This window comes from Botrytis fragariae (assembly GCF_013461495.1).
Source record: "Botrytis fragariae strain BVB16 chromosome Unknown tig00000223, whole genome shotgun sequence".
Lineage (NCBI taxonomy): Eukaryota > Fungi > Ascomycota > Leotiomycetes > Helotiales > Sclerotiniaceae > Botrytis > Botrytis fragariae.
The window spans coordinates 766,320-793,908 of record NW_023501001.1 but is presented as its reverse complement, the minus strand read 5'-3'; the positions used below and the strand labels follow the sequence as shown (position 1 = coordinate 793,908).

General features: G+C 43.3%; 10 protein-coding genes across 10 annotated transcripts; 4 read left to right on the top strand and 6 right to left on the bottom strand.

Moving 5' to 3' along the window:
- Positions 1-1,105: 1,105 nt before the first annotated feature.
- Bfra_010992 (putative c6 finger domain protein) lies at positions 1,106-4,671 on the bottom strand (the record flags this gene model as incomplete). Its single annotated transcript, XM_037341321.1, has 2 exons — positions 1,106-3,329; positions 3,389-4,671. The coding sequence occupies 2 exons, from the start codon at positions 4,669-4,671 to the stop codon at positions 1,106-1,108; spliced, it is 3,507 nt and encodes a 1,168-aa protein (XP_037188740.1).
- Positions 4,672-7,432: 2,761 nt separating this feature from the next.
- Bfra_010991 (putative phosphoglycerate mutase family protein) lies at positions 7,433-8,388 on the top strand (the record flags this gene model as incomplete). Its single annotated transcript, XM_037341320.1, has 2 exons — positions 7,433-7,488; positions 7,545-8,388. 2 exons carry the CDS (start codon positions 7,433-7,435, stop codon positions 8,386-8,388), a joined length of 900 nt encoding a protein of 299 aa, XP_037188739.1.
- Positions 8,389-9,880: 1,492 nt separating this feature from the next.
- Positions 9,881-11,260, bottom strand: Bfra_010990 (uncharacterized protein; the record flags this gene model as incomplete). The annotated part of the gene is made up of 1 exon (XM_037341319.1): positions 9,881-11,260. One exon carries the CDS (start codon positions 11,258-11,260, stop codon positions 9,881-9,883), a length of 1,380 nt encoding a protein of 459 aa, XP_037188738.1.
- A 1,768-nt stretch (positions 11,261-13,028) lies between these two features.
- Bfra_010989 (putative leucyl-trna synthetase protein) lies at positions 13,029-16,459 on the bottom strand (the record flags this gene model as incomplete). The annotated part of the gene is made up of 2 exons (XM_037341318.1): positions 13,029-16,331; positions 16,388-16,459. 2 exons carry the CDS (start codon positions 16,457-16,459, stop codon positions 13,029-13,031), a joined length of 3,375 nt encoding a protein of 1,124 aa, XP_037188737.1.
- Positions 16,460-16,690: 231 nt separating this feature from the next.
- Positions 16,691-17,218, top strand: Bfra_010988 (uncharacterized protein; the record flags this gene model as incomplete). Its single annotated transcript, XM_037341317.1, has 3 exons — positions 16,691-16,922; positions 16,980-17,056; positions 17,108-17,218. 3 exons carry the CDS (start codon positions 16,691-16,693, stop codon positions 17,216-17,218), a joined length of 420 nt encoding a protein of 139 aa, XP_037188736.1.
- Positions 17,219-17,732: 514 nt separating this feature from the next.
- Bfra_010987 (putative ap-3 complex subunit sigma protein) lies at positions 17,733-18,351 on the bottom strand (the record flags this gene model as incomplete). Its single annotated transcript, XM_037341316.1, has 2 exons — positions 17,733-18,227; positions 18,283-18,351. The coding sequence occupies 2 exons, from the start codon at positions 18,349-18,351 to the stop codon at positions 17,733-17,735; spliced, it is 564 nt and encodes a 187-aa protein (XP_037188735.1).
- Positions 18,352-18,665: 314 nt separating this feature from the next.
- Positions 18,666-19,352, top strand: Bfra_010986 (putative mitochondrial iron uptake protein; the record flags this gene model as incomplete). The annotated part of the gene is made up of 2 exons (XM_037341315.1): positions 18,666-19,007; positions 19,080-19,352. 2 exons carry the CDS (start codon positions 18,666-18,668, stop codon positions 19,350-19,352), a joined length of 615 nt encoding a protein of 204 aa, XP_037188734.1.
- A 180-nt stretch (positions 19,353-19,532) lies between these two features.
- On the bottom strand, positions 19,533-20,212 carry Bfra_010985 (putative diphthamide biosynthesis protein 3 protein; the record flags this gene model as incomplete). The annotated part of the gene is made up of 2 exons (XM_037341314.1): positions 19,533-19,907; positions 20,027-20,212. 2 exons carry the CDS (start codon positions 20,210-20,212, stop codon positions 19,848-19,850), a joined length of 246 nt encoding a protein of 81 aa, XP_037188733.1. The 3' UTR covers positions 19,533-19,847.
- A 1,241-nt stretch (positions 20,213-21,453) lies between these two features.
- Positions 21,454-23,212, top strand: Bfra_010984 (putative transcription factor cys6 protein; the record flags this gene model as incomplete). The annotated part of the gene is made up of 3 exons (XM_037341313.1): positions 21,454-21,527; positions 21,581-22,743; positions 22,797-23,212. The coding sequence occupies 3 exons, from the start codon at positions 21,454-21,456 to the stop codon at positions 23,210-23,212; spliced, it is 1,653 nt and encodes a 550-aa protein (XP_037188732.1).
- A 161-nt stretch (positions 23,213-23,373) lies between these two features.
- On the bottom strand, positions 23,374-23,886 carry Bfra_010983 (uncharacterized protein; the record flags this gene model as incomplete). The annotated part of the gene is made up of 3 exons (XM_037341312.1): positions 23,374-23,447; positions 23,663-23,741; positions 23,854-23,886. The coding sequence occupies 3 exons, from the start codon at positions 23,884-23,886 to the stop codon at positions 23,374-23,376; spliced, it is 186 nt and encodes a 61-aa protein (XP_037188731.1).
- Positions 23,887-27,589: the final 3,703 nt, after the last annotated feature.

Below are 27,589 nucleotides of genomic sequence, written 5' to 3'. Positions count from 1 at the left end.
TTAAAGTTTCTGGCTTCATGTTTTTTGCCTCCTTGAATTGCTTGGAACCGAGAGGAGACGAACTTTTGTGGCTGCCTGTCCTCTAATATAAATGGGACGAGGGTAGGTGAAGGGAAAAATCTCCCAGATAGCCTGAAGAGGACTTTTTAGAAGATTGGTATGATGTACACTATTAGATGCGATAGTATCGCTTTATAAAATCAAGACTGACTCTGCAACATGTATCTAAGATTTGGATTTAGCAGTCATCTCTGTACGCACGGAGAACGCAACCCATATTGTGCGTGTTAACTTTCCGAGAGGATGGTACCTAGGTAGACCAAGTGGCTATCCTATTCGGGGGGTTGTGTTACGTTGTATTGTATTGTGTTTGTGTTTCATTTTGTAGGGGGAGAGGGTGAGGCAGTTTGTTTCCTAGCGGATAATGAGGAATGAAGAATCCATGGACTTTTTTGTGTGGATTGTTGGGGTTGGACTCGCATACCTGACCCGTGATTGTACTTTTTTGATGTGTTCGGGATTGGTGGAGATGACTCTGGAGATGATTGATTCTCTTCATTTTGTTGGTCTAGTTCTTCATGAAGCGAAATGTCTGTCCATTTAGTTCTTCACGTATCCAGCATGATGCCACATGTCTTTGTAAGTTCGCACAGGACGCTCGTCGAACTTCGGTTGTGTTATTCAGTTGTGTTATTCAGTTGTGTTATTCAGTCGGACATAAGATGTATTTCGATAGCTCGGTGATGACCTAGATCATGTGGCAGGATTGTTTGGAACTGATATTTGATAGGTAAAGCTAAAGCTAAAGATAGTCTAAGAAAGAGATGACTGTATATGCAAATTTCTCGTAATCTGATGTAGACCAACTCCCCCCCCCTTACTGCCCCGTCTTTCCTGTTTTTGATGCTGTTAACATCCGATTTTCTGTCTGTAGTAAATTCTGTCTCGTTATATGTGCGTTTTGTTTAGGAAATGTAGATACCGAGTGCTAAATTCCCAAAATACCACTGGAGATGCTTTTTGATGTGCAAGTCTATAATGAGGAACATAGAGGATGAAAGACGTAGAGCGTTAGATAGATAAATCTCGATGAAGCTTTATGTATCTAGTCACTCAACTCGATAACTTCTCTCCCAATACTCCTCATCACATCATTCGCTCCTATTTCCCGACGGTTTCTTCTATCTACGCCCTTTCCCTTCCATCTTCCACTGGCCACTCCATCACCAGTGAAATCGCCGGTAAATGCCACGCGTGTCCTGGAAGCTTGAGTCAAGGCTGTTCCTAGCACTCCACCTGACATTCCCTCCATTCTTTCTTCTTCCTTAATCGATTCAGTTATCTCCTCATCTCTGTGCTCAGTTTTAACCTTGTCGTTTGCCTTTGATTTCGCTGCGTTTGCAAATTCTTTTTTCCCCACGACTCCTTTACTTACTGTAACCGAGTCTAAGGTCTGTCGCGGTCGAGGTACATCGAGACCTTTTCCTTGTCGCTTTTTGTCCCCGACCGAATTTATACCACCATGACCCCCACTTATTCCCCTCCCTACAAACCCTGTTTCACTTGTCGTCGAACTTCTTTCGCCATCCTTGAATTCTCCTTTGCTACCCGCGCAACCTCCTCTCAGCGTCCTAACAAATAGCTCCCCGTCTTCCCTCAGAAATCCCGCATCAGCCCTCACTCCATCTGGATAATCCTCTCTTCTACTCGGACTCCCCGCCAACTGAATAACCCTGCCCAAAACAATTCTTCCCCCCTTCTTCCCTCCTTTCTGAATCTTCCCATGGAGTTCATAACACGTATCACAAAGAATCAAGCCACATCCTTTCACATGTGATTGACTACCCTGTGTAGAATGCGACAGACTCCTCCGCCCCTCACACGTATCCCCAGATTTACAAATCCAATCTCCAGGCCTCGGACAAACCGCACACCATTTCGCTCTCCAAACCAAATCCGCACGACTTCCCCGCTCCGGTGTCTCCCCACTACCTTTCACCCATTTCCCCTGCATCATTCCTTCCTCGCAGGCTTTCACACTATCTCTCACTAACCTATCATCTCTCATTCGCTCATCCAGTCCTTCTAATGGTCTTAATTGGTGCTCTGCGCACCCGAGAATCTTAACTCGCTCGTACGTACATTTTACACACATCCTTGTGGCTTCATGACCGGCACCACTATCTCCCCACCCGTTTTCGAGTTCTTCGTAGCCGGCTCCGGTGATGGAGGGCCAGGGAACAACAGTCACGTGGCGGATGCCGTAGCCGAAGAGTCCGAAGAAGGGAGTGGAGTGGAAATCGCAAGGAGGGTAGAGAGCCATTGGGTCGCGTTTGTAGTTGAATATGAGAGGATGCGCAAAGGAAGTGGGAATGATTATGGTGCGGATGCCTTTGTGATGGAGGGCGAAGGTTGGAGGAATGAGTTGATTTGTAGCTTGTGTGGAGTATTTGAGGTCGTATGAAGGCAGTCTACTGAGGGAATTGTGTTTGTATGTGGAGTTAGTCATCAAGAATTGCTCATCGGGAGAAGAAGAAGATATAGCTCTCTCGTAGGCTTTTTGTTGGGTTTTGGTGCGTCTAGCATGAGGATTTGTAGTGCGCCACTCTCGATCGTTGAGTCTAGTTGATTCGAGAATGATGGTTTGTGTAAGATCTTGAGGGGTTCTGAGAACTGGAACGGTTTCTTTTCGGTTTGGTATGCCTTTTTCCTTATTGGAAGGTGTGGGGAGTGGGAGTGGTAGCATTGTAAAAGTACAGGGTATTTTTGCTTTGATGCAGCGATTGCATGGTCCTTCTTCATCGCGCTTCAGCGCACATTTGGCTTTGAATTCGAATCTGCATCGATTGCACGAAACGTATTTTCTGGGCGCGGCTTTCGGTTTCGCAACATTGGTGACTGTAGCTATAGCTGTCGCCAACAATTTCTTCGCAATCTCTTTTTTACTATTCGAACTTCCCTTTTTCTTAGCCCCAATATTCTCAAGAACATCCGTCATTCTCAGCGAAGGTCCCGAACCAGCTTTAGGACCAGCAATGCATTTCTCGTTAGCCTCCTCGCAATCTTTGCAAGAATCAACATCCTTTCCACCATCATCCGCATAGGAACATCGTTTTCGCAGCTTTTCTTTGCAGCGAATACAAGAAAGTTTTAGTTCGGGGGGAATGATGAGTTCGCAATCGATACCTGCATCTTCACAGCTCTCACAAGGCCACTCGTGACTATGTTCTATGAGAGAACATTCGTCGTCGCCGGCTTCAAAACAGCCTTTGCAGCCGCGACGTTGGGGATGGCCGTTGTTAAGATCGGAGAGGATTAGACCGTCGGGTCTGGGGTTATTAGTTTTGTTTCTATACAAATTGATCAGGATAAGGAAAATAGGACGTACCTTCGGTTATGTGAAGTTTTAATTCTCTTCCTCCGTGTAGAATGAGTCGGGTAATCAATCGCAATTTCCTCATCTTCATCATCCTCATCATCACTCGAATCTTCATCATCCGCTTCATGAATCGGTGGAAAATCTCTCTCATCATCTTCGGGACCCGGCGTGATCTTTCTCAAATATTCCAATCCTCTTTCACTGGTCAATTTAATCGTAATCATCAGCTCAAATGACCCCTGTTCCTTCGTCTTTCTCCCATTGCCCGCACCCGCGCTCTTTAAGGTTTCTCCTCTATTCTCCTTATTCTTCTTAGTCGTTGCTCTTGTACTCCTCGTATTTCGCTTCCGTTCTAAACTCGGATCATAGGTTCCGCTATCATCTCTATCAGCGCCAGCGATTCCAATTCGTTGCGCTTGTCCTTTAATAGCGGCAGTACGTTTTGTACTGTTGAACATGATACTTAGTTCTTGGAAATTGCGGGGCATGTTACATCGCATAGATGGAGAGGAGCGGTATGAGGGGACAGAGAAAGTTTCTGAGGCTGGAGCAGCAGGGGCGTTAAAGTCAGGGGCTTCGGGGGAGGAACTGGTGAAGCGGGAGCTGGTGTTGCTGTCCATTTCGACGTCTGAGTTGTCATCGAGGCTAGCATCTGGATCGACGTCGGGGTCTTGCTCTGACTCAGGGTCAGGAGGATATAGATCAACTTCAGAGCTTGGAATGATGGACTGAACAGTGTTCGAAGTTTCAACGGTGCTATTTGGCGCATTCGAGAAAGTACTGGCTTGTGCTGAGGTTGTTCTGGTCGACTTACTGCTCGGAACATCCCCGAAGATGCTGGTCTGAGCAGAAATAGGGCTTTTTGAATGAGTATTTGAAACACTTCCAAATATGCTAGTTTGAGCAGAAACTGAACCACTCATTATACCACCTGAGCCATTTGAAAATGTACTTGTGTGAGAAGAGACGGGGCTGCTATTGGTGCTGCTGGGAATATAGGAGAAAATGCTGGTGTAGCCAGTGACCGGGCTTGCCATTACGCTTTCGGCATCTCTGGAAAGAATACTAGCCTGAGCGAAGTTTGCGCTGTTGAACATATTGGGAAGTCCGAAGATGCTTTCATTGAGATTTTCTTGATTGTTGTTGATTGTGACATTTGGATTGTCGTCATTCGGGTTGGGATTGGATTTGTTGTCCATATTTACCATTGTTGAATCCTGAATTGATTCAGACTTATTAGTGACAAATCTATCAAGACAGCGATGAGAAAACGAAACGACAGTGCCAGGCATTGTAAATACTCTCTAAGTGTAGAGTTGACTTGTACTGCAAGTGTATATTAAAGATGGAGGACAACAAGGTTGCTCTCATCAACAATAGTTGTCGTATAGTATAAGTATCGCCGATATATCATATACTATATGCTATTTGACAGAAAAAGCAAGTGCGAGTTACATGTAGGCAAGTATAATATAAGATGAAAAGAAATACAAAGTGAAAAAGAAAATCGTTCATGGTTCATGACACTCCAATGAAAGTCACTGCATTCAGTCAATGAAGTGAAATTGGCGAGTGCTGATGAAGCGAACTTCGTCCCCCTAAAATGCAGAACCACAAAACTAATGAACCGAAAAGGTGAAAAACTACTACAATAAGAAGGTCAACTTACCTTCGAATTTCCCTCCGATTTTTTTACGAAGATATTAAAGATCCTGAGGAATGATTTCTAGTTAATAATAAGTAATTTGGAGTTGTGGCGGTGGAGTTGTGTAAGTTCTGTTGGATATTGAATATTGTTGTAAGATGGCAAAGTGGGCTGAGGCGTCCGAAGAACTTGATTACCACCGTTTGACATGGCCCGTGTGTATACTACTTTTTGCTTATTGACATAAAGGTATATATATAAGGAGTCTTGGATGAGCTCTTGGGACTTGGTCAAGGCAATATTAAAGATACCCAGAAGTGTGAAGAAGAATAATACAGTAGGATTTTATGGCGAAGATATATATTCTCACATCCAGCAAGTTACATGGCTAAAGAAAGGTAGTACGGATTCCATTGGGAGCAAAGCTATCTTGTCCCTTCCGAATAATCTATAACCACCCACAGTACGCTTTTGCAACAACCAGCATCAAAGAAATCAAACAAGAATATGTAATCAATTAACTGAATACAGGATCTAAGCACGAATTTGAACCATGTCAATAAACCTTTGTACCACTACACTAACACTTTGCTGATCAAACACAAAGCATATACAAGTCATGCCGCCGAGGCGGGAATCAATTGCTAGGAGGTTGTTCGAGAGGCTGTTCGGTGTATGAAGCTGGTGCAAGAGACATACAAGGGATACATCTTAGATTAAAATTCTGGGAATTTTAGCAGACATCCAACGAGTCTCTAGCCTTGCTTGAGTTCATCGACTTACCTTCTTAACGTCTAGATGAAGAATTGCTAAAGGCCATTCATTCACTATCAACCTTCAATATCGCTGATGAAGCCATCAATGCTTTGAGTAGGTTCTAACAATATCCGAAGATGATTGCTTCATGATCCGAGCTCATTCCTTGCTATCTTTCAATAGAATAGAAAGAACCATTTATCGCGCGGTAGACTGAACCACCTTGGACACTGTCTGATGGTGTAGGGCACAAAGTGCTACACACCACACTTCTTCCAATCCAGCTCTCATTGATAACAAGAACGAGGACGCACAAGTGCACAATTTGAAGTACCATGGACGAGCATATGATGAATGTCACAATTGACGGTCGAAGGGCCCACAGCAGGAGTCGGGCGATCTTATCAGATCTATTGATCAGGAAAGATGTTATTCGCACCAGCATGGGCGTGAAGCCATCAAAGAAGACGAATATTTGTATGCCTAAAGCGAAGGATACAAGCAATAAATGCAAGAGTTCAACGGTTTCGCATGTCGGGTCTTTTGATGTCTTGTCTCGTAATTCTCGAAGCATGTATTTCATGTACTCCAAATAGAAAAGGACCGAAAAACCGAATAGACGTCCTGCACCCCAAAAGAAGTCCTTTACATTTCTTTGGTCCAACGAGTCCATTGTATCGTTACTGTGAGGTGAAGAATGTGAAACCAATTGTTATTATGAAGAGGTGATCAGAGCTCTATCCCGTAATAAGTAGATGTTCTGGTGATGTTAAGTCGATAGGACGATCAGAGGAAGCAGACAACTGTCTGTTTGACTCTTGCTGCCTACAGTTAACACCGATGCCATGAGAGGAAGGCCCGAAGGTGACCAAAGCCGAATCGAGCTACCTTACAACATGACGTTCAATAGTTGCTTCCCTAGGTCTGATTTGTGGATTTTGAATACAGATCGGCAGTACCTCGAAAATCAAGAAACCTGGTACCTCCAGAATGTTTGAAAGTCTTGTTTTAGATACTTGAAAAATGTACACAAAATAAATTGGTAGGTAGCTTCCAACTCATAAGGTAGAAAAGGAAAGTTAGAACCATGTATAGAGTGTCTGTACTTCGTGAAAGAATCGATTAACTTGTCAACATTCTGCTCACCTATTGTAAAGGGCATTCCTCTACTCTCAAAATTGCAAATAATGGGACTATTCAATATCAAACCTAGCTTCAGGTATCTTGATGTTAACTTTTTTCCCGTGTTTTCAAGCTCCGAGTAGATTTCTTGAGCTTCGAGGTGAGGAATCCATGGTGACACACCATCATGCATTAGAGAACCGAACTATCAGATACTCGAAAAGTGCGATTGGAGGAAACTAAGTTTCTGATTCATGATAGTGAAATGCTGAATGCATATTTTGAGGAAGGATGACAACCGCAAGACAGCTAGATCCGATTGACATGTCATCGGCTCAAATGCGGCCTAGAGTAAAAATGCAACTAGTATGATGACTAAGCGAATTCGGCAAATCAAATTTTCCATTTTCTTCGCAACCATAAAATGTTTTTGTCCCTAAAATAATCATTAACACACACAACTTTGTATAATTGACCAATTATGGTAAAATTCCATTGATGATTGTTTCTTTCCTCTCCCATATGGCGGGATGAGGCTTCTTTTGATTCGGCACGGCGAGACCGTCGATAATGTTGCCAACGTATAGTAAGCTTATTCCGCTTTGCAACATTTTCAATCTTCCTTTAGCTAACCTTTTCAAGTGCCGGCGTCACAGACTCTGCACTAACGAACCATGGCGTATTGCAAGCCAATCGACTTGGCACCTATCTCGCAGCTTCGAAAGTTTCCCATATATTTTCTTCCGATCTCCAACGAGCTATCAAGACAGCAGAAGCTATTCTCGTTGCTCAGGATAATGTCCCTTCTTTCAAAGTGACAAAGCTCGAGCTTCTTCGAGAACAAGACTTTGGTCACTATGAAAAGAAACAATTTCATGAACGTTCAAAAAATTCAAACAAACCCGGCAAGGAAATTCATTCCGAGGCACACCGAATGGATCCAGGATTCAAAGATGTGGAGTCGAAGGAATCGATGAAGAGGCGGATGGAAACATTTGTCGATGAGCATCTGATACACCTTCTCTACATCGATGAAGACAATCTCAATAATCATACCATTGCCATCGTGGCCCATGGTATCATTTTGAATCATCTCTGGCGAGTCATCTTAAGACGATTCAATCCAAAGAATGTCTCAATTGGTCCTGATGTTCCACGTCCTGAACGTGGTCTAGAATATCTTGGTGGTTGGTCCAATACTGGCTTCTTGGATCTGGATATCAAACCTATTCAAGAAGTGTCATTTTCCAAAGTTGGTTCTGTGCCTTCAGTATTGGATAATCAATCAAATGTTCAGGACACAGTGAAGCTTCCAAATCATGCTGTTGACAGGGTCGAGGCTACCATGTCACTCACAATAAAATCTGTTAATAATATGGATCACCTCAAAGGGCTCAAGAAAACCCGAGGTGGATTAGGAAGCTTAAAACATGACTCCACTCAAAGAACCATGGATTCATTCTTTAAAAAAAGGAAGCTTGGATGATACAACTTTGGTAAGCATATTTGTTTTCATTTTATCGGAGGATGGAGAGTAATATGATGATATACCTTATTCACAGACCTGTTCTGTAATCTTCTATGTGGACAAAAAAAGTACCAACTGCTGTCTGATTACTCTTAACTTCATCATTATATTCTTGAAAAGACTTGGAAGCACCTTTTGCTAACATATTCAATAGATTTTTTACTCCAACCAGGCAAATTGCCTTCCACAGCGTATGTTGATTTTCGTTTTTCTCCCGGTCTTCCAGTTCCAACTTAGTTCTTCCAATTTTATTACACTTTACAAAATCATATGGCTTCCTTAATATATTACAATTTTTGTGAATGATGCTCAACCACCGTAAATACTTCCTTGAATTGCACATTGATAGAATACATCTTCCTTCCATCACCCACCCTACTAATCAAATGTACTGCATCTACATCTTATGACCTTCGCCTATTCCTCTTGGCCCCTGCGAAAGTGGCAAAATAGGAAAAATAAGCGTCTCACCACCACCACCAAGAACAGTCGTACGATTTCTAAGCGAAATAGTGTGATGTCGTACGATGAGACTCCTTCATGAATATTGACTAGCGAATGGGGTTGAAAGAAGTTTAGAAGTACGGGCGATAAAGGAGAATTAAGGAATTTGTTGCATGTCTGAATTTGGGCCCGAGTTTGTGCGGTGCATGGTATTGGATGGGAGGCAAAGTGTGGGGGGGGGGGGGGGGGGGAATGCGACGGAATGGGCGTGGAGAAGGTTTTGTTGCATGTCTCAATCTGAACCCGAGTTTGAATGGAAAATTGCGGATGATGAATGAAGGTGAAAGGGAGATGAGAGTAAGTGATGGGTGGGTATAGTGGGTCAAAGTCAGGCGGGAGGTGAGTAGCAAGAGATGGAGTGATGATTAGTTGACGTGTAGTTGTACTGATGTTGACAGGGTATCGCTTTGGGCGTCTTACACATACCAGAGTATGGGAAAATGTATGCACAGAATTGTGCATGTTCTTTCTTTATCTTGATGCATATCTTCATGGGCGGGATGCTGCATGCAGTATACAATACTACTACCGATGACGAATCAGTAAAAGAATCTCTCTGCTTCCCCACACACATCTTGCACTTTTAAGCGTTTTCTCTCGAAGAAGTGCATCACAAATAATAGACACCGCACGCTCAGATTAAGACTAATAACCAGATGCCAAGTTCATGTGTATCTAAATTAAACATCAATGCATTAGCTTTTTGCCGTATATTTATAATAATCATAACGATCATTCCCATCGCAATAGGTATCCATTGTGTCCCCCTCTCGTCCATTACCACCCCGTGAAAACTCTCGCAAACAAAGCATCAGACGCAAGCAATACCAGTTTAAGATATCAACGCAAAACATGATAAATCCAAAAAATCCAAATCCAAGCAATGTCTCAAAAAAACCATTCAAAACATCAAAACATCAAATCAAAAAAATTAAAAATGGAAACTTTAAAGTAACAACAACCCTCCAACGGCAAATCCAACAAGTCCGATTACAGCACCGCCTTCAAGTGCCTTAACTCTCTCAGCACCACCGGTAAACTGTCCGAGAATAGCTCCAGCACTGGTTTCAGCAGGTCCGCCTCCAGGAGCCAGGGTCGTGAAAGTTTGCCCGGCAGATGTAAAGGTGGTAATGACGCCAGCGGGAATGGTAGTCGTAAGGGTAAGTCCCGAAACAACGGTTGTAGAGACGATATTGATGGGCCCTTCGGTGGCAGGGACAACAGTGGCTTCGCCGTTGACGGTGATTTCGACACCTTGGACGGTTTGAACTCTGTTGTTGGCTGAGATGGTAAGAGGGACGATAGGAGCGATGGGGACAATAGGGATAGAGGTGATGGTTGTGATAGGTGGGTTGACAGTGGTGATTGTGGTGAGGACGGGGAGGATGGTGATTTCGGGGAAATTGGTGTTGGGTGGTGGAACAACGTTGCCTTGTTGAGTACCTGTATTGGTTACAACGGGTGGCGGAACCACATTGGTTGTTGGGATGAGAGGAGGTGGGACAATATTCGTGGTTGGGATGAGAGGAGGTGGAACCACATTCGTGGTTGTCTGGGGAGGAGGAACAATCGAGGTTGCCGGTGTAGAAACAATGCCGGATTTGCCACCGGTTCCGCTTCCGGTATTGGTAGCGGTGGTAACCGGTGGAGGAGTAGTCGTGGTGACGACACCGGAACTTCCGCCTGTAGCACTACCTGTTCGGGAGCTTTCACGACTGGTTGTAAGACCAGATCGGGTACCAGTTCCAGACCCCGTCGAGGATGAGGAGGAGGATGAGGAGGAGGAAGAAGAAGTGGAAGAAGAAGAGCTTCTCGAAGTACTTAAAGTGCTGGAAGTCCTTGAAGACGACCCAGAGGTACTTCTGCTGGTGCTGGAAGTTGATGTTCGGCTGGTTGTGACGCCCGATCGAGTGCCAGTTGAAGAGCCAGTTGAAGAACTTGATCGAGTTGTGGGCTGAACGGTACTGGTTGGACGGACCGTTATGGTAGAAGTAATGACGACGGTGCTTCTGATGGTCGTTGGTGGAGGTTTTTCAGAAGTCGGCTTGACGGGTTTGGAACTATGGTGTCCATTGTCGTTATCATTGACATTCACATTTGTGTTTTCATTGACATTGGTGTTACTGTTGCTGTTCGAATTGCTATTTCCATTCTCGTTGGCATTGCCATTTGAATTTCCATTTCCGTTGCCGTTTCCATTGCCATTTCCATTGGTATTAGCATTGATTTCAGCAAGGGCACTATCAACTTGATCCTGAATTCCACCCTGCGGAGCAGCGAGCGAAAGGGTAGCGAGACCCGCTACGATAGCGTAATGAAAACGCATCTTGACAGTGTAGTTCTAAACGCTTGATATTGGAAAATTCGAAAGAGGGAGGTATCGGAATTCTGAACTTTAGAACGAAGGTATCTGATGAGAAAAGTTTCACGAGATCAAAGCCTGGCTCAGACATGATTGCCATGGTTATATACAGTCACCTCTCTGGAGAGCTTCTTTATCCGATTATTACCGCAAGCGGGAGTTCAGGGGAGCGAATTGTCCTATCTATAGATAATGGAATCGTTTGCACGTATATGACGTCCATGGATGCGGGAGTAGACTCGGTTTAGGGATAGGTTTGGAGAGACCTCATCATGAAAACGTAGAGGATGGTAAGATACCAGTGCGTGAACAAAGCAATCCATGATTTTAGCTTCCTCTGTATGGATTACGAAAACAGATACCAAAATAGGAGTAAAGTTATTTATGGAAACATCTTGAGATTGTCGGATCGACTGCCTGCTCAAACTTGATAGTAGGCAAATCCACTTCTTTATCCCTTGAATATCCGCTTTCGAAAACCCGTACTTGAACCCATCAAAAATCCTGCTATTTGTGTTCATCACCCCTTTCTAAATCGGGATTACCCATCGCAATCTAGATCCCCAATTTTTAATGTTAGCTGATGGAACTTTTGTTCGCAGACGTCGAATCGACGGAAATGTTTCGAGTCTCGCTTAAGCCGTCCGCATTCTTCAGCATGCCGAACTCGGGTATTGCTGCATGCAATTCTCGGGTCTTCAATGCTTTCTTATGTCTGCGAATTTTTGTTTCTCTCTGCTCTGTAAAGAGCGAAGTTTAATTTAGCTCGTGTCTCCGCGCCCTCTATACACCTGCGAACTTTCTACCGTCAATATTTTCAAGCTTTTTACGATCCTCTTGGCTACCTACACACTACTTACACCCTCCATTGCTTTTATCGCAAAGGAAAGTATCCAGCGCATTTCCTAGTGATCAGATACCAAGAAGTGCAAAATGATAAACCAAAAAAGAGTAAAAGAACAACTCGTGCCATCCTCCCAGGAGCATGATCTGAAGCAGCTCTTAACTAGTATTCTATATATTTACAGTAAGCAGTAATTCAGTGATCGCTCTAAGCACATAACAATAACAAATGAAAATTCGGGAAGCAAATTAAAAAAAACAAAGAATAAATAGTTGTAAATAAGGAAGAGTAAAGGTACTGAGAAATCGGAATTCATGCGAGAAAGATTTACGAAGACCACCAAACAGATAACCGTGAACAAACAAATACTCACACGCAAACCGAATTTTATGAACAATCTAGATCTCACCACAAGAAAAGAGTAACTTCACAAATTTTGCCATTTAGCACTCTAAGCCGCGATCATCGTTCCATACACGCATTCGGAATGTGAGATCTCTTCATATCGCAATCAACCCATTCTGCAACTACATTCCATACATATCTAAATTTAGCTGTATGCTCAAACCTATAGTTGAACATTGAGTCCACCATAGGGTACAGTATTTTTGTTGCTGAATTCAATTCACGGAGAAACAGGGCCAAATTATCCATCTCATATGCGTCAATTCTTGGGCGCCGAATTAAAAATTGGATTCCTTCCCTAGAACATATGGAATCTAGAATTGTGAGCTAAATTTGAACTTTCAAATCATCAAAATCTAAAACCTTGAGAGCTTGGAAGCTTTAAACTTTTTCAGATCCGATTAATAACATCATTAAGAAATTCAAATGACTTGAAACATCTAGATTACTTAAAACAATTCAATTTGATATCTAATTTACTGCTTAAACCTCAACATTCTCGAATAAGAAGGTTGGGCCGCCAGGAATTGCTTGCTCAGCCATGTTTGGCAAAGCACCATACTCCTTTTCCTCACCACCCTCAACTGGGACAATAACACCCTTCTTTCCACCCTCCTCGCCATCTACAATGACTAATTCTATCACCGACAGTCCAGCCGCCTTCTTAAGGCCAGCTACCATGTTCTTGAGTGTTGATTTCTCATCGAAGGCCAACTTTCTCTCAAACACTTGCTCTGGAGCCTCACCACTTTGCAATCTCCTCTTCAAGACTTGTACAAAAGGCATAGCTTTCTTCATTTCACCCATCTTAGCAATCTTTCCATTCAGTTCCTTGTCATTAGCAGTCTTTGTCTCTGGGTTCCAAGACTCGCGAACAAGGTCGATGTACTTTTGTTGCCAAACAGGGAATTTAGCGGCAGAGAAGATGGTAAGCTTCTTGGGTTTCTTGAGATCGTATCCGATGTCCTTCCCTTTTGCTTTCTTCTTTTGTTGAGCGGCTTCTGCAGAAGTGATATTCGAGGATGTAGAGCGGACGTAGTCACGAGCAGCACTGAGAGCTGGAATTGGAGCTGGAACGTCAGGGTAAAGGGCGTTTTGAATAGTAGTGTGTTTGTGGAGGACCTCGAGCCAGATGTATTCAGACCAATGAGGCGCAATGACAGCCAGAAGAAGAGCTTGAAGCTCGATATATTGGAAGATCAGATCTTTATGCATCTTGATTCCGGCAGCGATGCTGGCTTCACGGTAGAAGTCACGAGCGCCTGTGAAGTCATAAAGAGCCAATTTGAGGGCAAGTTTGTAGTCTGTTGCTTCGTAATGTTGACGACATTCATGAACGATAGCATTCATTTCGTTCTCGAAGAGCGCATCAAGGAAATCGTTCTTCTCTCCAGTACGAAGGTTATTTTGATCCTTGACCATGTCCTCGCACCATTCTCGAAGGGTGTAGAGACGGAGAACATTGTTATCAGCAACGTCTTCCTCGAAATTGGCATCTGCAACTCCATCTCCTGCATCAGCTAACGCGATACGACTGGCATCTGCACCATATTTGTTGATCATGTCAAATAATGTCATGAAGTTGCCAGTAGATTTACTCATCTTCTCTCCATTCAAGAGCAAGTGACCGTTGGCACGGACACCCTTTGGCCAGTACTCTGGAGGGAATATGGCAATATGAATATAAAGGAAGAAAGTGAGATGATTAGGAATAAGATCCTTTCCTGATACTCTAAGGTCAAGTGGATACCAGTACTCGAATTCTCTTCTCATAGACTCAAGAGTTTCCTTTGGAATCTTGCTCTGGTTCAAGATTTCATCGCTGATATCCCGACGAGCAAAGACATAATCCCAAATCTCGTCTGTCATCTGCTCTGCTTTGATTCCAGCAAGACCTTGAGTCTTACCGAAGATATCGTTGTGAAGATAATGAGCAATGGTGTAGTATGCCATATAAATGGTACTGTCGCTCAAACTTTCAACCAAGAAATGAGGATCCCAAGGAAGTTTTGATCCAAGACCATAAGTTCTGGCACAGGCCCATTGATTGAGCCAGTTGAGGACACCTTCAAATCCATTTTTGGTCTCTTGCGAGTAAGTGTTCAAACCAGAATCGACATGTGCGAGGGCCTCCTTTCTCCAGGAGTCCTCTCCATAATCAAGGTACCATTGATCCATTAATGCAACACAGCAATCATCTCCAGATCGACTAGTGACCTTTCGCTCGGGTTCTGAGTATGCAAAGCCCTCACCAGCGTCGATAATTTGCTTTCTGACCTTAGGTTTGGCAACTTCCACCTTCTCTCCCTTGAACTCTCCAAATGTCATGGTACCTTGATAGTAACCCTCCTTGTAAGCAAGCTCTTTTGCCTCTTCCAACTTTGTCTTGTCCTTTGGTGAGGCAATCTTGAGCTTCTTCACCAAGAACGGAGCGCACATATCTCCAAATGAAGGCGTATTGATGACAGAAATAATTTCTAATTCGGCCCATTCCTTTTTGATACCATAATACTCCGCCTTCTTAGCGAGATCCATAATAGTCGCATAATCATCTGGACTGTCAGATGGTACACAGGTAACAACTCCAGTACCCTTGGTAGGAAGGACCGATTCCATAGGAAGTATCCTGATACCATCCTTGTGTACAGAGAGAGGAGCTTTGACCAAGGTTCCAACACATGCTGAACCAACGATCTCTGCAACCTTGTCGACTTTACCATTTTCAGAGAAAATATCTTGATACGACATGTTTTTTGCCGCGCGATCGGTAATTACAAAGTATTCCTTTTCTGAAACTTTGAAAACACCATACGTAATCTTAGGTCCGACAAAACAACAGTTTTGACCATACATCGTCTCTGGTCTAAGAGTAGCGGGCACGAAGAAAATATCCGCATCCGCTGGGACTTTATCCTTGATAGCAGCTTCGGCTTCTGACGACCATTCCAAGACCTTTAACTTCATAGCCAAGTAATCTTGTGGGCCAACCCCCTCTCCGTCACTTCGATCATGGTCCATGCATGGTTGTCCGTCCTTTGGGGAGTAAATTGTGTATCTCTTTCCGAACTTAATTTTCTTAAGTTCTTTGAGGCGATTCATCTGCCATCGAACGAAAGCATCGTAATATGGATTGGCGTCAGTTGTAACGAATGATCTCCTCCAATCAATACGAGCTCCAAAATTCGTAAGGTCTCGTTTACACAGAGGAGAGAAGTAGGCACCCCAGTAATGTGGGTCTGCGAATTGATGGATATCTTCCAATGGAATGCCCAGTGCCCCCATGATCTGGAATTGGTACTTCATCTTAACAACTTTTGCGGCAGCCTTTCCTTTTTTCGCGGTGAATTTAGTGACGTCTTCGTGATGGGTGGTTGGTGTAGGGGTATTTGTCTTCTCTTCCGAAACCTCTTCTTCCTTGTAGTTTTCAAAGTTCTTTCCGAAAAGCTTAATCTCCTTCACAAGCTTGTCGGCGGCTGCTTTGATAGGTAAACCTGTCAAATGGAAACCCATAGGGAACAGAGTTCTCTTCCCTTGCATACGTGAGAAACCTGCAGTAAACTCGATCTTACTGACGGTGAAACTGTGACCAGCATGAAGAGTGCCGTTCATGTAGGGATATGCCATGGTACCAAAGAATTTAGGGTGCTGTTCGCGCAACTCTGCGGCGGAGACAGAGTGGAGGGGAACATCGGAAGTTGAAGGAGCATCTGGTTGAAATACACCATCCTTCTCCCATTGTGCTTGGTATTTTCTCTCGATTGCAATAAGTTTGTCTCTCTTCTCAGTCTAAAAGGTTTCGTGGTTAGTAACTATTGTAAATCAGCCAATTGAGGGGTACTTACGCCTTTCAACTCCTTGGTTTTGGAGATTGTGGCATTCTCCAAAGCCTTTGCAGTGGCTTCAACAGCTGCCATGATTGCGATATTGAAATTCTAACCCTTTCAATATCCTCTCTGCAGAGTATATGCTGTTGCTTTAGAAGTTTCACTGAGTCAGAGAGACCACACTGAAATTCGGGTCACCAACTGAGAAATTGCGGGCTGGTGGGATGTTTATGCATTAATGCCTAAGGCCAAAAATAATTACAGTCTTGTCCAGCTTCAAATGAAGCTTGAAACGATTTTAGAGTTATAACATCAATAAAAATGTTCCGCACACTTGTTAGACGTGCTGCCCAGCAGACCCGGTTAGAGCTACCATACGATCCGAATGCAAATCCTTATAAGGCGAAAAGACTGTGGCCTCCCGATTTCTCGAAATTATCACAAAAGCATCAATTTCGACTTGAACGAAGATACAAAAGGAGAACGAAGCTCAAGTGGGCGAGACCGAAATGGACAAAAGCTGTTAAAGTCGCACAGTTGAGTTCTATTCTATGTGGGTAGACTGTGAGATGGTGCATCAGATTACAGAATGCTGATATATGGGAAACAGTTGTGATAGTTTACGGAGTGCTCTTCGCGGATTGGAATAAGGACAACTTGGTTCACGAGGGGGCACCATTTCAAGGAGTATGAGTACCTATGCATTTAATAAAGATACGAAATATTGACGAATCATAGGTTCGGGAATGGTTTTTTGGACTTACAGGATCACTGTGGTCAAAGGATCAAGTTCACAAACGTTTAAATCAAGCCGAAGATGTATCACCTGTAGCAAAGAATAGCACCTGAAGCACAGGTCATGTTTTCGAAGCTATGCTAGAACGTCGCGATATTGTATAATTTGTAGTAGTATATTCTCGGCGTGGAGGCGTTAAATACCAATGGGCCGGAAGTGTACATGATGCATGGACCAGAAATCTTCCTCAAGACATCCTTGCTTTCTCTTCAATCCTTCAATAGATCTCGTTTGCTCGAGGACACTCTTTGTAACCTTGGATCATCGTTAAATGTTGAGAGCACATTTTGGCGGTGATGCATTTGCGACTAAGAAGAGCGATGTGCTGACAACATTTGGGCCTCTTTTGTGCTCATAAATAACTAGTAGATGTGAGACTTATGTTATTCCAGCTGATGAACCGACTTTGGTGTTGAGAGTGTTGAGATGCCCTCTACAAATGCCCTCCGATATGCTCCTCGCTGCCAGCCTTCGATCAAGTATTTTTGCAACCATGTGGTCTTGCTTAATGATGGGCGTTCTCTTATTGTAGTTGGTCTTGGGTATAACCAAAACAGTCGCTAGCTTTCATCGAGTAGCCCAGGCAAAATTCCCCCCCATTCCCATGCCTCCTAATGCTCCGCCCCTTCCTTCATTCAAGGGTCTCTTTGCTACCTTTCCCTGTGCCTTCACCCCTTCCACAACTCTCTCTAACTGAGTCTCAATAACAACACCGCCCACGATCATTTCGCTCAAAGTTGCATGCAGCGTCTCAAAATTGAAGATCAAATCTAGTTCGCATACATTCTCAAATAGACGGTCGAGTGCCTCCACATATACTTGTATCAGATCAATAAGAGCAAGCGGTGATTCGGTAGATGTTGAAATAATGATGAAGTATAGTGTCGCATAATGGCGATATGTGACGAGGGAAGGGATATCGTTATGAGGAGACGAATCTGTTTTGGATGTGGAGGAGGAGGCGAGAAGGGGCGGAAGCGGAAGGAAATTGCATGAGCCCGCAGGACGATTAGAGACGAGTGTGAATATTTCTGAAATAAGTCGCTGTTGAACTGATGTTTCCTGGTTGGGCTGTTAGTAAAGATTATTTGGAGGATGGTGAGTGGCTGGTGTTCACTAGTTGTGTGTAGAATTTTGTAAGCCGTGGTTGCCCAGCATTATTGAAGACAAGAACTGCGTTGATCATCTTTGAGTGCAAGTATATTGAGAACCAAACGGGTTTGTTGTTTGCAAAGAAATATGTTGAAAGCCGACAAAAGAAGGCTGAACACGATGCAGATGATAGGATCGTGGTGTGGAAATCCCGATATGCCAATGAAGCGAAAAAACGTGGGGTAGCTAGCTCAAAGCCTAATTCAATTGAGCTCTGTGCGACCAATCTGTTTATCAACCCCCCCCCCCCCCCTACGAAGTTGAATTAGAACGATCAATTTATCCACCCAAAACCTATCCCATCAATCCCCTCTTCTACCTTACAAATCATTCCATTCAAACGAAACAATGACTCGCATATTCCTCGCAAAGATTCTTCGCAATGCGCCCCGCCAATGTGGCACCTCTCGAAATTTCCTTGCGCGCGGTCGAACAGTTCCAACCATTCGACCAAGTGTTGTTTATCAAACCTTCCGCCCTATCACAATTTCGAGCAAAGTAGGCAAAGGATTGTCTCCGGAATCCGAGGATCCTAAACCTAAGATACTGGAAAGCAATCCAGAACCAAAACAAGCTGCTGAGCTCAGTCAAGAACAATATAATGAGTTATCGGATAAGTACATGGATATGATGGTTGAGAAGTTGGAGGAGTTGCAAGAGGAGAGGGAAGATGTTGATGTCGAATACAGCGTACGTTTCTTCTTCAGGCTCACGCGTCTTCTATGAGGTGCTTCCCTAGGATTGACTGAGATCTCTATATAGGCTGGAGTTCTTACACTCTCATTTCCACCCATCGGCACCTATGTCATCAACAAGCAGCCACCCAATAAACAAATTTGGCTTTCTTCTCCCACATCCGGGCCAAAGCGCTACGATTTTGTGATTACGAGTGAGGGTCAAGATTCGAAAGAAGGCACAGGATCAGGGGAGTGGATATACTTGAGGGATGGGTCGTCTTTGAACGAACTGCTGTTGAATGAGGTCGGCGTCGACTTATCGAGTTCATACACTCCTGATATCCAAGGAGATGAGTGATCACGTTACAAATTCGAGACAAATCCAGGGATGGATCTCGCGAACGATTTTTTTTGTTTTTGCAAATGGTGGGCTCTAGATCGAAACATCAACCGGCGTTTTCTGGCAGTGGTATTTTCACGACTTGAGATTCATGAATATAGGGAACCAATGAGACATTGAGGTAGCTTTCTAATTTGAGCATTGCCTGATGATAATGAACAGAGTCTGAATTTCTGACTACCTGCTCATTATAGAAACAGTAGCTTCTCCAAGAGATTTAATTCTCTTTATTTTTTGTCCCCTGTGACCTTGGCTTGATCCAATCTGGTTCTATTCTTGCGGAATGTTTCTTCGCAGAATGACGCTGGATTGGACGCTCATCGTTGGGCGCGAATTATATTTTGGAAAGTATTTCCGTCCTCACTTTCACATACCCTCAATTATCCCATCTTCAGCAAAACCTTCATTCTCGGGTCGATGCATGATATATATAGCCTGGGTTCATCAACCTACTCAAGTCGCAATCGTCACTTGAGGGCCACCTTGATCTCCTTCCGGCTTTGGTAAATCATCCTACGTCACAGCAGGATTAGCATATGGATCAAGAATATCTTTCACATGAGACAAGCCATAATGGTATACTATCATATTGGCTTCGAGCAATTTTCCCCATCAGAAAGAGTGAAACTTACCACCTCAAAAATAACTTTGATCATCAAACTACAACTTGGACAGACTCCAATGTCTTCGCCATCTCTCAAATCAGCAATACCGATTTCAAATCGATCGCCACATGGACATGGATAATGATAAATTTGTAGGACTGGATCATAAGTCATATCCTCGATCTCGATTTCGTCGTAAATATTTTCGGCCATATTTTCTTTCCTTGTGCAATGATCTCCGAAGCGTACAGTCGCTGGTTTTTTTTTAATGTGTAAGATTTATTTTCTCTGAGGGGTCATAACGTTGTGGTAATGATGGCGGGGATCACAAAATTGACAAAGAAAAAATTGGCTCGGATTAGGTAATCAATTGTTCGGGACCGTGGCCTCTGATAATCAGCCCCCGCTCTAGCTAGTCCGCCAACCGAGAATGCTTAGACCTCCAACTGTTGGTTTCTGTTTCCAGAATCAAAAAGGCCATCCTATTATACAACACAATGCCCAAACACTCAACGCATTCTTAGTTCTAGATGCTTTGGGCGGCTGTGTCTTTCAAAGCAAGGTTAGATATTACAATGTCACGCAGTTCCTCATATCATCGAATCCTCTGCATCTTATTGGGCATCCTTTTTATAGACATAGCTGTGCTAGTTATTTCTTATTTGCCTTGCTGTCAAACCATCATCTGATGCTCACCAAAGAGTTTGATGTCAAAATTTGTTATCAACGCCGATTTGAAATAGATCGGATAGGTCTCACAAACCGACCTAGCTCAGATGCAGAATATACACCAGTTGGTGCAAAGTCATTCAAATCTGGCAAGATTCTGAGCGGATTACAAAAATTCTGCAAATTCTCGTTGGCTTCTAAAAGACTGCGATTAGCATGCATATCTCATGGAACAACGATATTGGGAACTTCAACCGTTTATTTCTTAGGACAATTGCTTAGCTATCTTGGGGATTGTCTCTGTAGGTACAAGTATTCCCATCTTATTTTTCGATCATCTAATAATACACTTGTATTTTAAAAATCATGCAAGTGCAACCACTACCGAATGAGCAATCGAAACTTTCGTATGTAGATGAGATGAGAGCTTCCTAAATGTAGGAAATTCTGCTTATTTTCTCATTCGTCATCTATCCGATTAGTCCCTCCCCCTTGACATTAATCTCACTCTTGTCTGATATGCAGTACGCCACTTATGACCCCGGCATGACTATGTCCTGCACGCCCTTTCGTTGCGGCCCCAGAAGACTGCCTATTACCATGTCTAGTCCTGTCAACGGCCAACCATTGCGGCCTTAGCCGCATACCTCAGCCATTTTCAAGGTGGGTTCGAGGGGAAGTCTACGGTACATTGGCATTTAACTTTAAATATTACCTGCCAGTCCTCGCATGTTTTTCAAGATTTACAGTTTCACGAATTATTTGTTCAACGTCTCCAATCAAGAATGTCCGAAATGTCAGATTATGTCAGAAAAAGAGCTTCCAAGCCTAAAGTCAGATCAGGTTGCGTAACTTGCAAGTATGGTTTACCAATCCTTTATTTCTAGCACAATGTTGACTTGATATACCCAGATTTCGAAGACTTAAATGCGATGAAGGGAAACCAGCTTGTTTTCGATGTTCTAATTCTGGAATTCGATGTCGTGGTTATACTATACAAGCACCAATATCATCGAAAAAGAAAGAACCTGTTCGACAAAGCCTAGTTCCTATACGTCCGGCACCACCAACTTTACCAAATCATGAACCCTCTTACCTAAGTCTTAGCGAGCAAGAATGGCTATACTTTCAAGAATTTACATCTGCAACTTCTACCGATCCATATGGCATGATCGCGGACACAACACGCCGTACAGCCAGATCGATCGAGTCATTCTTTTGGACCGAAGTCGTTCTCCAGGAAAGCTTTTCCACGCCATGTATTCGTCATGGAATTGTAGCTGTTTCTGCTCTTGTGCGGAGCTTTCAGATGGACACTACCAGCTCGCAACAAATTCAAGATCATGAACAGTTCGCTCTTAAACAATACGGCAAAGCATTGCAGTCAACGAGAGACTTCATAGCAGATACAAAAAGTACAGCTGAACGTTCAAGAACACTCTTTATTGCCGCTACCATACTAGCTCACTTTGATTGTTTCTATGGGAATCGAGATCTAGCAACTTCTCATATGCAATGTGCCCGATCATTGCTTACGAAAGAGACCTCAAAACTCCTGGATTACAGGTTCGTTAGTATCTTGATGAGTCTCGATAGTGTCAACTACTCCACTATGGGCTTTGAATCGGAATTCTCTTATCGCCAAGCTATATTCGGAAAAGAGCAGATTTATATCCCGGAATTCTTCTCTAGTGTAGAGGAAGCAGTCAAAACTCGAAGTATACTGGTCACAAGAGCCAACAATCTCTATATAGAAATGTTCAAATATAGATTCACACCGAGAAGAAAAATTCCTCGCTCGGCCATCAAGCTGAGAGACTATTATGTAGCGCAATTAAGACAATGGGATACTGTCTTCCGTCGATCTACATGGATGTCCGATTGCAAACCTGATATTACTGGACATCCAGTGCTGAGGCCAGAATCATTGAGAATGCGAATATTAATTAGTATCATCAAGCTTGCCACAAGTCTCAACGAACCGCAATCGGTCACGGACGAGCTCCTGGAGCCGTTTCAGTATATTGTCTCTTACACGCGAGACATAATAGATTATGAAAAATATTTGTTGCGAAGTACTTTTTATCTTTCCTGGTAATATTGTATGATATGCTCACTGAATTCACAGGCAAACCATCGTTTAATTTCGACATTCGCACCACGATACCGTTATTCGAAGTCGCATTGTACTGCCGCAATTCGCCGGCATTACGCTGTGAAGCATTGAGACTGCTACTTTCTTCGCATCGGCGAGAGGGTGCATGGGATAGCCGTGTGATTGCAAGAATCGCTATATGGAAGATGGCTCTCGAACGACCAGGGATGGATGAATCTGGAACGATCCATGAAAATGCAAGATACTATGGAGAGTCTTTCGAGGTCGATCGATGGACTAAAGAAATTCGAGTTACCTGCAGACAGAATGACGAAAGTTTGCCTGAAGGCTACCGAATAGTGACAGACATACTTCAATATGGGGAAACAGCAGATGAGCTCTTTCGCTCGAGTCTAGACCAGGTTACACCTTCGATTTTCTCGCCATAATATCTGATTACTATCTCTTCTGAGATTGTTCTGTTGTATTCACGCAGATCTATCACTAATGTTAATGCCAATAAATTTTATAATCATCTTCGGGAAGCCGTAATCTCGCTTTCAGTCGTTGCCGTTAGTTCCATCTGCATTACATGTACAGTCCATAAATTTCAGATAGCTTGATCGATTCCCTGATCGAAGGGGAAGGTGTTGTCAGCATGACACACAGAACAAACCAACATTACTGCTTTTATCTTATCAGCCACCTAAAAGCTGTCAAGGTTTAACTTCAGTATATTGAAAGGGGTACATGTAAACATTATACTCGCAGATTGAATGGGGGGGGAAGTTACAGTAAACAATATAATCCGCCATTTTCATGATTATCAGCGTAGCTTTGGTCGGCTACTTATTATTAGCTGTTGGGATTTGATAGAAGAAAACGGTAATTAGCCTTACCCGTCTCAGATCTGTCGGTAGCAGTCGCTAAAGCTTGATATGGGCATCCACCACGGACCAAGATCGCTTCTGCATACGACTTTGTGGGTTAGAGAAACTTATGCTTGTCACAGTCAGACGCCAATCACCATTTGGTGTTATCGACATGGATCATAACTCCCATCTGGAATAATTTTAATACGCCAGATTACGAGTGGTCTTTCTCCAGTGTGCACATATGTCATTCTGTAGGATTTACTTATCTACACTGCCGCCAGAAGCGCCACATTTTGTGCTGTGCAAAGGGGAAAAAAGATCTGGGTAGAGCAGACCCCAAAACATACCATATGAACGCTTCATGAACTAACTCCTCGGTATGACAAATTTTGCCATAAAAGATAAGTTATTTCGGGACCGAACAATCGTCCTGCCTTTCAAAAGCCCAGAAATCAATCTAACTCTTGCAACCTGCAATCTCTGATCTGCAATTCTAGTATTGGTAGCACAAATGCAGTCATTTTCACATTGGGATGCTCCCTTATTCGCATGCCAGGTTTGCATACGCCTCTTACGCGCAGACTGGGATATTTTGATGGCTAGCTCCACAATAAATCACATCAAAATGGCATTTAAACGGGTGCGACGAGAGTCCGTAGCACTATAATTTGATGAACCAAAAAATTGCAACACAGCTAATCATTCTCTGAGTTGAACTATGATAGTCGCTCCCAATTTAGGACCTCAAATAAATCGTGCAAAATTGGAAGGGATTATCAAAACTACCACTTGAAAACCCTGTACCACTAGGAACAAAAGTAACATTGCTGACATCCGAACCCGAATCTATCGGCATGCCGATGGCTGTATTTGGATATAAAATGCAAGTTCACGCCGCAGCTGATCCTTACATTCAAGTGGCATCACTGATGACTCGAATACCACGTTCCATTGCATGTGGAGCTTTGTGAAATGGTTGTCAGCAGTAGACCTTGTGGAGGGCCTCTTTCAACATATCGTTTCATGTGGTAGCTTTATTACTGCTGGATAAATTGTCAGATGCATTTACAAGGTGGATCCTCGCTCTCAGTGTCCAAGTTTGGAACTATCAGACCACGAATTCGGACCCAGCAGTCTGGTTCACCTATTGAGTACCGAGCTTTTAGTTGAAGAGGGTCAACCATTCCAATTTTAGTACTCGTTCCCGCCTTGGCCACGTTGTCAAATCGGCCCCCACTTCGTCAGCGCTTCCGGGTAAATCGGACTGAGAATCCGGTTGAAGATGTATCTGGGGTTGAAATTATCACCTCAAGGTACTCCCTTCTAGCAAAATAACGGTTTCTACAAGCTAGTGTTTTTCATGTCATTGCCGTCTCGAAACATGGTTTTTTTGTGTATGTAATGACATTCGTTTTTGTTTCCGAATTGGATGAGAAACCTTGTGCTTTTGCACCCAGTTCTTGATCATCCCCTTTTAACTTCTGGATCCTTCCTTTGAATTCTCTCTGGGGTAGTATTGAACCTCCCCCCTCCTTCACCCCCGTACCCCATGCATATTATTTCCTTCATTATGTACATTTTCAAAAAGGCCATGTCTGACTGACAGCAGGCAGCAGCTGCATCGACTATTAAGCTGCAATCTTGTGATGGATGCACACAGAATTTCGCTGTCGATGTCATGCTGCGAAATGAAATTGGATGATACAGTATGATTGTCCGGATTGCGTTGATACCGATAGTTTGGTTGAACATCCAACAGTACACAGTTACGGACATGAACCTTGATTCGACACGCGACCGATCTAAAAATATTTTGCAGTTGGCCGAGAATTGGCCTGCTCGCCACCAGCTCTTATGATTCGGTGTGGTTATATTCTTCTTACCATTTAATGTTGGTCTTTAGGCTTAAGTAGTGTACAAACATACGCTGAGGTCACGTCATTCAATCACTAAGAGTTGTGTAGAATATCTGATGTAATCACACACTCTCCCGTCACATATAATTTCTCCTTATATTGACAAACAGCATGGATGAATAGAAGTCTTCAATCGTCACCCAAGTTGAATCCATTGTCATTCACACAGTGTATCGTCTGTTTCTAACTGTTGCGAATCTTGAGAAGAAGCACCCAATGGCAAACCTCTCGTAGATGCTGCTTAGGCTCGAGAGATTTCTCGAGCTGTATGGAATCTGACAAAACGGCTAGCACAGTAATAAAAGCTGTATATGCATTTGGGATCTCGGTCCTTCCCGTAAGCCATGTCATACTCATATCCCATTTCTAAGGTCTCAGTATTCTGGCCCCCCGCATCAAGACTTTTGGGATTTGTTCACCGTACTTTTCATGCCCTTCAGGCAGCAGTACATGCTTTCCGCCAGGGTACAATCTGACCTTCAATTTTGTATCGAGCGTATTCATCATTATACTTTTAGGTCAGCAATTTCGAACATGCGGAGAAACTTGCGCCTGCACCTTATAATTGGTCCAATCTATTCTAGAATCTTAGATGCCTCATTCCTTTCCAGGGGCAATTGTGTGGCAATGAAGATCCAACAACTCTCCTACATCTTCGTACTCTGGCCAATACTTTCACTTGATATCCAGCAGGTAGAACATTATCAGGCATCTAGGACTATACACTTATCAATCAACAATGGTAAGTGCACCCGATATCTCAGCAAGTTTCGGAAGACATCTCTTACCTCCGCGCTGCTGTTCGTAAAAATGCCAACAATACTCATACAAAATACGCTTGGGGTCGACGGTGTTGAAGAGACCAATATCTCACTGCTTTAGAATACATACACGCGATCGGTGGATTTATCGTGTTGGCTACACAGCCTTGTGCTTCCATCTCGTGTAACACGAGACAGAAGTCATCAATACGTCGTACAGAAATAGGCGCTACACCTCGGTTATTCTTGAGGCTTAGCCCTGCGTTTCCTGCGCAGATAAGCAGACAACGATTGTGGAGCTTGGGAATGCTTTCGTATTTCTTTTGTTGTGATTATTAGAAGTTGGATGTTGTTATCGCGATTATTCGCTGTTAGTGTGGATTCTGATTTCCTGATGCTCTTTCGGTGATTGCCCTGATCATTTCTGTACATGAGTCAATACGTAGTGAGAATCGATCAGAGACTTGGATGTCTGTTTGTATTGTAAATTTGGATGACTGAGATTTTACTATGGTTCTTTTTTCGTGTATGTTCTGTTGAACGCTGTACATTAATTCGAAGGATAGCTCGTGCTTATGATTCAAAGGCAAGCAAGTAAATAGCTAGTTCTACGCGTATCCATCAAGTAAAAAACCATCTCCTTTTCCACGAACCCCCGCTGGAAACCCAGTCACATCATCGATAATCCCCCCCATGCATCTCCTTAAGCGCCATTGAATCCTCTGCCATTCCCCCAACAGCCTCGCTCCAAAGCTTCCGCAGTCTCGTCCCAGCAACTCTCAATTTCACCCCCTTCGACATTTTGGTAGATTCTCGTTTGCCATTTCTCCATCTGGATTCCTACTTTGGGTGTAAATGGAACCTCTGGGGAATGTATGGCGTGTGATTGAACAGGTTCGGGAACTAGAGAAAAGATAGATAGTTGGAGCACTGGGACTGTTTGTGTCGTTTTGTACACGGGGTCAAGGGATGGACCTGTAACTTTGATAATTTATGATATTAGCATTATGATGACGTGAGTGTATGTATGAAGTCTATTGGTAGGACTATATAACTTTGGCCTTTACCAAATTTCTTTATTGGGGTTTGACAACAATCATGTGGTGTATAATCGTGAAGTTATTGAGTTTGAGGGTTCTTGGAATACTGGTAAAAAAAATGAAGGGCATGCGTTCTTTTACCGGGGATGCAAGTCACAGCATAGTCACAGCATATAGGATTCATAAGGTTTCGCTATCAATTCACTCCACCAATGACAGAAGCTGTTTTGAAAC